We start from the raw sequence: 13106 nt of genomic DNA, 5'->3' as shown, positions 1-13106 counted from the left end.
ATAATGCTCAATTTAATTGTATTTGTTTATTCAAAATGTTTAGTTCATTTAATAATTTACCTTTGAATGGAATATGGTCCGGGTGCAGTCAAATAAAACTCAAATAGTAAATGGGTGTACTGTTTTTATCTGAGCCCACATTTTGCCCCATGTTGCAGGGCTTCGTCAGGGCTAAGAAAGATACACACACTTGACATAGTTACAAAAAAAAAAAACAGTAGAAAATAACAGGGGTATACAATGAAATGTAAAATTTAATAAGAAAAATTAAAGGTTATAAACAATAAATGAAAACGGTAATAGTAACAGATAGATAAGATATAAAATAAGAGAAGAAATATTAAAGGAAGTACAAATTAAGAGATGAAAAGGGAAAAGAATAAAATCAAATGAAAATTAATGGGACAGAATTCATACCTGTTTTGATGGAAGTCTAAGTCAGAGTAAACCATTTGTATTGGGAGGAGTGGGGATGGCAGTTAATTATGTCACATAATAACGAAAATAATTTTAAAGTAAACAATGTAAAAAATATTAAAATTAGATAAACAATAAATGATAATATACATAATAGAGGGGGGGAAGAAATATTTACAAAATTATAAAATAAAAAAAAATTTCCCATGAACAGAAAAACAAAGAAAAAATAAATTTTAAATAATGGGATACAATTGTAAGTGATTAAGAAAGACAATATACCAAATGAGTGGAGATACAGAGATATGTAAATTATATAATAGAAAATTAATAATAAAGTAAATTAAGTTAAGTACACTTCAGTAGGTAACACATGAATATAAATTTAAAAAAATAAGATGCATGAATATAAATGAAAAAGGAAGGATAGTAAATATAAAAATAATTAAATATGGGATGAGAATTTAGAAAAAAATGCAGAACAAAGAGAAAAGAAGTATTATGAGGGTTTTATTATGTTCAAAATATGTCGGTATGTAATGGAAATGCAGTCTTTATTAACTTTATAATTGACGGAATTCTCCGTTAAATTTATGTTAATGGACTCCGAGATAAGACGTTTTTTATGGTTGGGGACAGTGGCCAGAATTGAAGGATTGTCGAAATCAAAAGTATGATTCAGGTTTAAGGCATGTTCTGATAATTTAGAGGCAAGTGGATTACAGGAGTTGATAGAAGTTTTGTGTTGGGAAATGCGGTTACCTTGTTTGAGTACTTATCAATCTCAAAAAATATTAATCTACTTTCATGAAGCGTTTAGGACATACAAGATTTTTTTTTTTTAACTTTCTCATTCATCACATTTCATTTTTGCTATCTTATATAAATTTTCATTTGAAAAGTTACATTTTTTTTTTATTATTATTTATTTTGAATTTTAAACCTCTGAAACTTGGACATATTCCTATTAAACTTGTGTACCTTTAACATTAAATTTTTGGAGGGAAATTTTAAGAAAATATTAATCTGTATAATTTCTCACCCATTTTCTGCATTTTTATATAATTATAAACTCGAATTGGAATGTCTGTATATTAGTCCTGATTAACTTTGAACATTATTTTGTGCACACGTTGTTTAAAATAAAGATTTAAAAAAAAATGAGGGAAAACTGTTATTGATAATTAAAAAAAAATAAAAGAAATGGAAAATGCATCTTCTTTAAGTAGACTTGTGTATATAGGTATGTGCATGAACATACTTTCAATATGCAAATCAATTGTGGAGAGTTCTTGATAACTAAGATTATATATAAAAAAAAGTCTGTTTTTATTTTATTTTAATAAATTAAAAATATCTATTGATCAAGTTAGCACAGATTATTATCTTCTATATCTCAAACCCAACCAATTTTAGTAACATAAAAATAAATAAAGATCACAAATTTATCGAACACCAAATGTGTAATTTGTTTGATTTTGTTCTTTTACTTATTATATTAATATTCATCACATTTTTTTAAACTAACCCAATTTCATATTTTTAATTGTTATTTTTAAATAGTTATTTAAAAGGGTATTCCTTATTAGATTTTGTTTTTAAATCTGGAAAATTGATAACTCGACCCTCTAGATTTACAGATAGATTCATATATTTATTTATACCATCATTCCTCACTACAATCCAATTTCAATTTTGTATGTAAAGTAGTTATTATGTTGTATTAATTTACAGTCTGTTGATAGTGCATAGGCGCTGTATACCATCATTTATCAATAATACTGAGATTAGTTGGAAAACATTTAACAAGGAGATATCTCAGGCAATAATTACGCTTCATGAAACATTAAGTTCCTATTCTGCAGCTGGAAAAATTAGTGAGGTATTAAATGCATGCATCATTTCACTGAGCTTCAGTAGTGGTGCAGGAGGTTAAGATAGTTTCCAACTAATTTCTTGACAATAGTCTCTCCTCTATTTCACAAAACACAATGCTTCTATCTATTTGATTGGATATTAAGTAACTAATTTTTTATCTCTTAAACTTTCTTTTGGTTTTTAGAAATTTTATTGCAAAGATAAAAAAAGTTTTGAAATTTCTCAAATACAGACACCTTGTAGTGGATCTAGACATTGTGGGGACCTAAGTAATATTTTATTGTTGGGCCCTTTGGGTTATGGTGGGGACTTTCAAGGGGAGAAAGAGTTACAGAATAACCTCCAAGTAGACAGGAGAGTTCGGGACCCCTAAAATTATCTACAAGTTATTTATTTAATTATTCTATGGAGTGAAACCCTTCAGGACACCGCGCCTTAGGCTGATACCAGAGGAAAGAAGGGGCTGAAAAAACAGAAAATCTCTAAAGATGATGATCTGAACAAGACAAGACATAGACAATGCCCCAACTCCCTCGGCTATAGACGTCCCATTACCAGCGGGTTCATCGGATTCAAAATATCATTCCATCCATATTTATACATAAAATGTGTTCTTAAAATTATCATATTATAAGGAAAAGGTCTTAGTAGTGTTTCCCTTAAAAATATAAATTAATTAAAAAATAAAACAGTATGTGGTATAAGGTTTGACAGGACTAGTCTGTATATATGTATAGGGTCAAGAGGTGTAAAGGTTTGATGTATAGACTAGCTATTAATATTTGTAGACAAAAAATAGATTAATTGATCACTTGTCATTTATGAAATTAAGGTTGGTGATTTTTTCGTCTTGTTGTATAGATATGTTTTATTTGTTTCCTTGAAGGGTAAAATCATTGTTCATGTTCTGTGAGGGAAGTTTTACTGCAAATATACTTTGTTAATTTATGTAATATCAATAATTTTCATGAATATGACTTGATACAGAACTCAACAAAACTTGATGTTTTTACATTCTTTACAGTTGCCCTTAGATTTTAAAAAACAGAATTGTACTGTTAATTATCCATGATTTACAAAAATTATTGTTTTTTTAAATTGCGGATTCCTACATGTTGAATGTAAAAAAAAAAAAGATCAAATTTTAAATTTATTTAAATGACACTTTTCTATAATTATAACATGCCCAAGAATTTCATGATTGATTTTTTTTTCTCAGATTCTAGTGTTAATATTTTCTATACAGTGTAAAGACATGGGAATACATTACCATCTCAAAGTATTATAAGTAAACAGCAAAGATAAAGATGTTTGCATTTTTTTTTTTAATCTATAGTTTTATCATAACTGGCATTAGAAATTTAATATTCTTGAATGTTGAAGCACTTTAGCTGTGCCATAAATATCGACACATATATTGCAAATAATTATCTATTATGCTTAACATAAAGCTATAGTCCTTTCATAAACTTTTACAACCAAATAAACAAATATTATATAATGTTCTGCATGCCAGTTGTGATGTACTCACTTAGCACAAGCACTGATTTCATTAGTTCACATGGCTAAAATAAAATTTTTTTATCAATGTTTTATCTCAAAAGAAGTTTTTATATTTCAAATTTCGACATAATGAAGCATTGTTAATAATTTTTGTTTTTGATTTCCCACTCACGAAATTATAAAGATTCAATTATAGAATGTAATAATGAAAAAAATATACTCTGAGGTTTAAGACTGATAGCAGCAATATTTGCTTACACACTTTTGCTTTTGCCAAATAAAATGCTTTCCATTAGTTTGTGACATTATTTTTCTAATGTAATCAGTTTTTGTTTTTGTACCAAATGCGCACATGAAAATGAAAGTATGAAAATACTTCGTCCGGGATCTTAGTTGATATTTAGTCATATCAAGATTTTTAAAGTAAATCTTTGATTCTTGGGCAGTTATATAAATATAACACAGCATGGAACCCAGTAGTTCTGCATGAGAGACACATGGTTGAGGGGATCCTATCTGTTACAGTCCTGGACCGTTGCTTGCCTCTGCACGAATCACTGCAAGACTATACTTGGCTGCGGAGTATACCTGTTGCTGATTCCTTGCCACTAATTATGAATGCTACACAACATTTAAAATATCTTGCTTATTCACAGCAGGTATATACCTCTCCTAATCTTAATCTTAAATTTATTTATTTATTTCTATATTCTGAGGAAATAATCCCCCAATTGCTATACAGTGTATATAATTTAACACATGTATGAAATTTCTAATTGCATGAGATCTCTTAAGTGTATATAATTTCATTTTAAGTATTCAAAACCTTTTATTTCTTTAGAAGTAAATATTATGTATTATTATTACAATAATAGTATGTATTTTCTGTTATTATAGTTTTTCATCAGTAACTGATATAAGTGAATATGAGTTGTGAAAGCTTGGCTGTGAGAGTTGTGAATGCTTGGCTGTGAAAGTTTTAAAGTCTAAAACATCACTTGTTGTGAGTGAGTCAGTTGTTATACTTGTAGCCTGAGGATGTGTTGAAAGAGCTAGAAAAAGAGGGGAACAAGAGGGATTAAATAAATGAGGTACTACTGTAATGCTGCCCAGTGCTTGAATGCACCTTAAAGCTGGAGGCCACACTTTAACATTATTTTCTTTCTTCACTTCACCCTACAGCTACACCTCCTGATGCATACAATCCTTCATAGGCGGCCTCTAGGTCCCTACCAAGAGTAAAATGCATAAGGACCAACACCTTGCATAATTCAGTTAGGTGTTGTTCACCTTTTCTGTCTGTAGATTAATGTTCTTCCTGTTATTTTTCAGTTTCTCCCAGAACCCTCTCCTGTCAGGATCTTTGAAGACCAGTTATCTGATTGGATCCAACTTGCCATTGGTATGGAATAGAGTGTCAAAAAATACTTCCTCAACATTGCCTTATCACTGGCCACCCACCCTCTATTCCATTTCTAAAGTGTCTTCCCTCAATACTTTCATACATCTTCTTGGTTGCTCATCTACCCTTTGCCGCAATTCCTCAAGTAGTGTCTCTAGCCCCCCTCCCTCTTGACAACAAAATTTATGGCATTCATCCCTTAGAATATGGTCAACAGGAATATCTCCGGCCAGCACCTAAACCTTCTCATGCTTTTCTGTATGTCTTATCAGTGATCCTCAGCAGCACCAGTCCTTAATTGGTGGCATCAGCTTCTTTGCTCCAATGTAAGTCAACGGCTCAATGCAAAGGATGTATACCTTATGCCCAGCATAACTCCCTTAGAGATGTTTCTAGTTACCAGGTATCTAAAGCCCCACAATGCACTCTCTATTTACGACAATCCATTCAATGTCCTTGTCACCCTATCTTGGAGGTTTCAGAGCCTTATCTGTTGAGTTTGCATCTTTAATGCCCCCATGCTCAGCTTCCTTCTTGTGCACCATTCCTTTATCTTCCTGGTGTACCTCTCAGTACCTACCATCAGTTTGGTCCTGCCATTTGGTGAAATGATGCCTTTTTTCGAATTTTTTGTAATTACCTCATTTCTTAACCCCTTATTAGGGAGTATAGATTGCTAGGAGCTTCAAACTCTTGTGGTATCTAGAGTACACAAAACTACCAGCTGTTAAGGGTGAAGGATATGTCAAATAATATCATCAACAATTAGTTCTCCACCTTATCTTTGACATCCCTGCATCATTGTGTCTGCTGTGCCTTTCCCTCTGGTCGACCAAAACTGTTGCTTGCCACTTAGAGGACCAGTGACAGGATCTTGACAATGAGGTGTGTCAGAACTTTAGTGATGGAAATGAGGCATAGGGGTTGTTACACCTAAAGCTGTTCCTTGTTCCTTGCCTCTCCCTTCGTACAATAGTTGAAGATCAGTGATCTTCCTCTGAACTGTGAAACTGCTCCTTGTTGAGGGACTCATAAATGCTTAGGATTTCCTTCTCTATATGGAGGATATCTTAAGTATGAGCCATCAAATGTGCCATTATATTGGTTAAAACTGCATTTAAAGAGTGGTATTTATTTAGAAAAATAATAAATTTCAACCTCTCTGGTCCAGGTTATAACAATATAAGCTCTGCTAAGGGATCTATCAGACCCAGTCTGTCCAGTCACGTTTAATCCTCCTAGTTTTCTGAATTTTTGTGTAAGCATGAGGGATTAATCATGACTGGAGAGGCCGATGGGATTGGTGTGAGAACCCTAGGCATTACAGGAAATTTTAGTACTTCAAGTCTACCATAGGTTTATTTGTAATTATGTTGGTCTAATTGGATTTTTTATTGATCTATTTGCAATAAAAAAATAGTTATATTATATACTTTTAATCTGTAATTATATGTTTATTAAACAAGCAATATTATTGGACATTTTAGAATAAATTCAACTTAAACTTTTTTCAAACTATAGTTACTACTATTGTTTACTTTAACCAAATATATTTGCATTTGAACATTGTATTTTCCAATCCACTCTCTGAGAAACTAAAAAAAAAATATTTTGTGTATTATTTCAATTTTTGTTTTTAAACAGCTTCAGCTCTAATATATAACAATATTTATTTTAGGTTGGTTTGGATATATTTGAAGATCTGAAGACTGCATGGAAAATAATACTTGCATCGTTTTCTGTAGCTATAGTTGTCAGCCTCTTGTACATAACACTTTTAAGATGGATTGCAGGAATAATGACATGGCTCTCAATAATAGCACTGTTAGCATTGACAATAACAGGTATTTTCTAATCTTGGGTTGTGATAAAAAATAAGGATTACTTTTTAATGTTTTAAATAAATTATTAAAATAATTTTATTATTTTACAGCATCAATTTTTAGCTATAAGAGATTCGACTATTTGAGAAACACTGAACCTCCAGAGGTTAAGAATAGAATGATAATGGGGAAACTAGAAGAGCTTTTATATAAACCTGGATTTTGGATTACACTCACCGTAATCTTAGGAATTTTTGCTTTAATTATTTTCCTACTTACTGTTTTTCTGCGGAAACGGATAGCTGTTGCTGTAACTCTAATAAAAGAAGGAAGCAGGTGAGTATTTTATTTTAATTTATAATTATTGTTTAACTTAGAAAACTTCTTCTTATTCTTCATTTTTTGTTTTGTATGTATTTTTGGAACAGAGCCGTCAGTAGCACAATATCATCTTTGTTCTTCCCACTTTTCCCTTGGATTCTTCAGTGTGCTGTAGCACTTTGGTTTTTGATATCCATATGCTACTTGATGAGCATAGGAACAGATGTTTTTATGGTCAGAGGATTAGCTACATCCTCATGTACATGTACTGGCGAATATTTGGTAAGTAAATATTTTGAAACTTTATGTTTTATTTCATGAATAATTAAAGGTAGAGAAGTAAAGGTACCTAGCAAAAATGTTTCTTTTGATATCAGTTATTCCACTACAAATTCCTTACCAAGATCTGAAAAAGAAGTAATTTCTCTTTCATAATAATTTTTTTTTTACTATTACTGCTTTCCGATTTCTTAAAATCAGCACTAAATAACAGTGCAAAAAAAATATTTATGAACATTCTGCTTCAATTTAGTTTGAATAAGCATACAAAAATAGGTTATGCTTCACTCAATTTAGCAGTAGGCAATTTAAAAATATTTTTTAATAAAATCTCTGTCAGTTGATGGAGTGTCTTTGTCCACCTCACCGTTCTATCTGCTCCTTGGTCTACTTCTTCTTGACCATCTCCTTCCATTCTTGCATCAGAACTTTCTCTACAGACATCTTCTGGACATACCCCACATTTCACAGTCTTTTAGCTTTGATATATTTGATAATATTCTGATTACTAAGAATATTGTCAACTTCTGTATTGCTACATATTCACTTTCTCTTGTTTCGTATATGCTATCATCATAGATTCACCCTACAACTTTTCATAACAAAAAGACTGTAATGATTTGCTTCTGTTGCTGTCATGTACAACATTGTGGAACTGTAGCACACTGATGATATCATCTTCATACTGGTGTCTCTTGTAAACAGTCGTGAAACAAAAAGACGAATATTTGCATAGAAGGCCCTTTTGCCAGTCATAGTGCACTCAGCAATTTCATCATGGTTGCATTAAAAATTTGTTTTTATGGATCTCTATCTATTTTAGTTCCCTTAAATTTTCATTAATTTAAAAAAGTTTTTATTTTTATTAATTTTTTTTCTGATCCTATAATTTTTAATTATATTAATATTTATTTTATTTCTATTCTAGAATACACTCTGATTTTTTTAAACAATATTTTTAATTTTTTTTTAATTCAGTTAAGAATTAATATTTATACTTTTAAATATATGTCAAAAATTAGATTTTGTGTTTTTTATTCCTCACTTTAATAAATCATTATTCATTCTAATTTTGGAAACAATTATTTTATCAAGTCTCACTAATTATTGTTCTCTCCTCTGACCCCATATCCGACCATCTTCTCCTCATATTTGATCTATAGTCAATTAAATCCTAACCAATAAAAATTATTTTATTCTTTTTTCCTAGTGCAAAGTATTGTTTTGTCCAAAAATAGAATTATTTTTGTCCCTTTTTTTCCAAATCGAAGATACCAGCCATAAATTCATGACTAAAAAAAAATATTAACTGTTGCTGAAGTGTTATGAAAAATATTCTTTTTTAACGTAAATAAACGTTGGTACATTCTCCTTAGTGTATATCATCTAAAATAAAAATGCATTTTTCAGAACATAAAGACTGGTGACCTCTGTGAACCCCAAAAATTCCAAATGTTATGTACAAGTAATTCAGGGCCATGTACTGATGCTGGATGCCGATTTCTCAAACAAGACCAACCTAGTGTTATAGCATATCTTGAATGGTTCAATGTTTTTGGATTATTTTGGGGAATATGGTTTGCATCAGGGTTTTCACAGATGGTGCTTGCAGGAGCTTTTGCTACTTGGTACTGGACATATGATAAGAATAATGTTCCTTTCTTTGTAGTCACACGATCAATGTTCCGAACTTTAAGGTAAATTCTATTATCAATACTTTTATGCTTTCAATGCATGTTCATATATATTATTATCAAAAGAACAAACTCTTAATGTTCATTTAGCAACAATAAAAAAATAACCTACTCTATTGTGTAAATTTTCATGGCTCTTAACGGTTTTAGGTATCACCTTGGAACTATTGCATTTGGTTCATTAATACTTGCAATATGTTCCTTCATAAGAGCAATAATTGAATACATTGAAAAGAAATTGAAAAGGTATAGTGACAACGCTTTGGTGAAATGTTTATTCTGTTGCCTCAAATGTTTTTTCTGGTGTCTGGAAAGATTCCTACGTGTAATAAACAGAAATGCATACATCCTTTGTGCAATTCATGGAAAAAACTTTTGTTCATCAGCTAGAAGTGCCTTCAGTCTACTAATGAGGAATGCTGTACGTGTTGTGGTACTGGATAAGGTATGTGTGAATAAACTTCTATCACTTTCTTACTCAGGGTGTCATGGCATTATTGGGAAAAAGACAGTTTTTACTTTCGCTTATCTGTATATGGGATATATATTAAGAGGTGATCATACAAAATTTTAAATTAAATAATTTTTGTTTTTAGATTTTTTTTATCGAAAATCACAAAAATAATATAATTTCAATACGAGCTCATTACTCTATACAAAAGTTGGGGATATACGTAAGGTGCTAAGTAAAAGTTGTCTGATTCACACACCACACCAAATTTTTTTTTTAGTTCCTTTCAATTACTTTTTTTTTCCTTCACAGCTCACCGGCTAGTAAGGACCATGCGAATATCATTTTCAATTCATTCTCACACCTTTCGCCTTCCTTCTACTCCAGTACCCTTTCATCCTCCTGGACTGTTCCTTCCGCTCTTCCTCAATCCATTTTCTCTCTCATCTCTTCTTCTTTCTCACAAGAACCCCAACCTCATTTAGTTCATTCCTAAAATGCTCTCTATCCAAGCAGTCTTCATCCGTTAATTTTAGTCTACCAAATTCCTCTTTCACTTCTTTTACATATCTTACTATACTTTTATAGCTTCAGAATTTGTTGAAAATTTTCTTGTTTAGTCTCTCATTTTTCATTCTGACCATGAATTAAATTAAATTTTCAATTACTTTATTAATTATATATTTTTATCTATATAATTCTATTCTCTACCTTCTTTTCTATTAAAACAAAAAATATATTTCATAGAGTTTAGCAGGAATCTCTGCCTACAACTCCCTGATGAAGACCTTAAAATTAGGTCGAAACGTCGGCACAAATAAATCCTCCAACTATCTACTCTTATATTTCATTTATTTGTGTCTGGTGTGCCCATTTTTGCGACTTTCCTTACCACTTTTCTGCTAGTCCCTTTAAAATAATGTAAGAGACATTGAAATTAGGCTTTAGTGCCTCAGAATAAAATAGAAAATTTTAAAAATAAAAATGAAATTATAAAATATCATTAAAGTCATAAATTGGAAAAAAAAACTTAAACAATTGTAATTAACACAAATGTAAAAGGAAACAAAAATAAAATAAAAATAAATTAGATAAAATAAAACCATTTATTATATCATAAATCATAAGGTGACTAACTTATAATAAAATAAAATGAAAATGTATCAAGCACAAATGAACTAAAAATTATTAAGAAGGAGCAATTACTGGCTACTGATTTTAATTAATGTACTATATCTAAATCTGCCCTTATTATTCATAAAATTGTTAGATAGCATCCTAGAAAATTAAAAATATCAATATATCAAGTAATCACAATATAGAAGAAGAAATGGAAGTGTACAGGATACACTTTGAGAAAAACTTGAGGGTGCCATAAAAAAAGAAGTTATTAAATAAAACCCCGAAGGACAGAGAAGAAGAAGAGCAAGACTAATAGAGGCATGGCTCAAATCAACATAACCTTTATAGTTTATCTCTATGTCCAATGATTATTGAACAAAAGTTATGAATTAAAAATATAATGAATATGAAGAAAAGTATAATGAAAGTTATTATATATTCAAAATGATGAAAATCAGTTTTTTAATAGGCCTAGAAAATAATTCAAAGTAGTTTCTGTTTAAATATTTTATATTAGAGTTTGCTATATATTCTTCAGCCTTAGAAGTTGTCAACTCATTTTTTCATACTCAACTCAAACAAACTCGTTCCAATTAGCAATAATTATGAAACTGATAGATAATAGTGTCAGTTGAGGGAACAACTAAATCTGTTGGAGAAATAATTCTGAAGCACCGATTTGATTACTTGTGATGAAGATTTCATAACAAATTTGTATTCTTGCATTGAGCGAGTTTAACTATGTTCAGCCATTTTAAATCTATTTAGAAAAAAAAAAGCTGTTTATTTATAGATAGGTTTTTGTTATATTTTTCCGTTAGTGGAATTTGAAAGTTTACTATTCAATATCTTCATAAGGATATGAAACAGCTTTCATCTTATCTAATATTTGAAGTTTATTTAACTTTCATTTCATTCCTTCAAGAAGATAAATTGGGGACCCAAGCAGAATAATAATCTGAAAATAGTTAAAAATATACTCCTTTGATTTAGAATTTAATATTTGATTTGATATATTTCATTTCTAACTTTTTTTATATATTTAATATGTAAAAGGTGAAAATTATAAACAAAAAATAATTAAAAAATTGTTTGTTTTTTCAGGTAACAGATTTCTTATTTTTCGTCGGGAAGTTATTAATTTCTGGATGTATGGTTGCTGGAAGCTATTACTTGTTTGTTAGAAACCAAACGATACCATTACATTATAATGGTGCTGTGCCACTTACTGTGATTGGCATAGGATCTTATATTATTGCTTCAATATTTTTTGGAGTTTATTCAATGGCTGTGGACACACTCTTCCTTTGTTTCTGTAAGTATTATTTACTATAGAAACTATCTAATTTAATAATTGATTAGATTTATATAATGGAAATACTTTGAAATGTTATTCCTTATTACTTTCAAAATTATTTAGCTCTAATTAACGTATGTTTTTGACACAAATTGTATATAAGTCTCTTAGCTACCTGTTGTTTATTTTAGTTTTGAGCAATTGTCTAACAAACATACTCCAAACATCCTATCTAGCCAATCTTTATACCCTTAGAGTCACAAATAGCCATCTCACCTAATCTCAGTATATGTACCTCAAGAATTCCATTCAACTGTTTACATAACTGCCATGAAAATAGATTTAAAGTCCTTCTAGCAAGTGCCTTCTTTAATAACCATTTAAACAGGGTGTCCCTAAAACCTCTCAGTGATATTCAAGAATGTTAAAGTAAGCCTCACAAGCAACAAAAAAGTTAATATAGACAATGGTCTGATTCTCTCTCTATACGAAAGTAGAAAATTTTTGTGTTAATTAAGGCCAGTTACAGTTTTTGTTGAATAGGAAGCAATAACTTAAACATTATTTGCATTAGGTAAATCTAAATTGCAACATAGTAAAATAGATCAATTTTTCTTTAAAAACACATAAATTTGTCTTTATTAAAGACAACTAAATAATGCAAAGTTTTTTGTAAAATCTTAAATTATTATCAATTTTTCCTATTAGCCTCCTACAGGACTATAAATTTCCTGCTTTTTAGAAAAACCATCTTGTCTAACAAGTTTTAAGTTCATATTAAGATAAGGATAGTTATAGAATAAACTGAGATATGCCTCCAGTTTTGTTTTCAAATGATATATTGTGAAATTCTGTCTCCTCAAAGTATCTGTGTTTTTAGTCAAAATAATCAAAAATTACTAAAATACCCTTCTTATTT

The 13106-nt window shown here is 30.0% G+C and overlaps 1 protein-coding gene across 4 annotated transcripts in view; it reads left to right on the top strand.

Annotated features, from left to right (window-relative positions):
- Nucleotides 1-13106, top strand: part of Ctl2 (Choline transporter-like 2) — an 81730-nt gene that overhangs the window by 67584 nt on the left and 1040 nt on the right. For 3 of the 4 annotated variants that reach the window (XM_067050166.1, XM_014434891.3, XM_014434889.3), the window contains 7 exons: nt 2163-2299; nt 6879-7044; nt 7134-7359; nt 7452-7626; nt 9034-9320; nt 9468-9762; nt 11995-12205. In XM_067050166.1, the coding sequence (XP_066906267.1) occupies nt 2163-2299; nt 6879-7044; nt 7134-7359; nt 7452-7626; nt 9034-9320; nt 9468-9762; nt 11995-12205 (1497 nt within the window). Of the gene's footprint in view, nt 1-2162; nt 2300-4323; nt 4458-6878; nt 7045-7133; nt 7360-7451; nt 7627-9033; nt 9321-9467; nt 9763-11994; nt 12206-13106 lie in introns of all 4 variants that reach the window. The other variant, XM_014434890.3, reaches the window with a different exon arrangement.

The sequence above is a fragment of the Halyomorpha halys genome, unplaced genomic scaffold (assembly GCF_000696795.3).
Source record: "Halyomorpha halys isolate HHAL.00 unplaced genomic scaffold, Hhal_1.1 Scaffold1441.1, whole genome shotgun sequence".
Lineage (NCBI taxonomy): Eukaryota > Metazoa > Arthropoda > Insecta > Hemiptera > Pentatomidae > Halyomorpha > Halyomorpha halys.
Note: the sequence above shows the minus strand (reverse complement) of the source record. Positions and strands in the feature narration are given on the sequence as shown.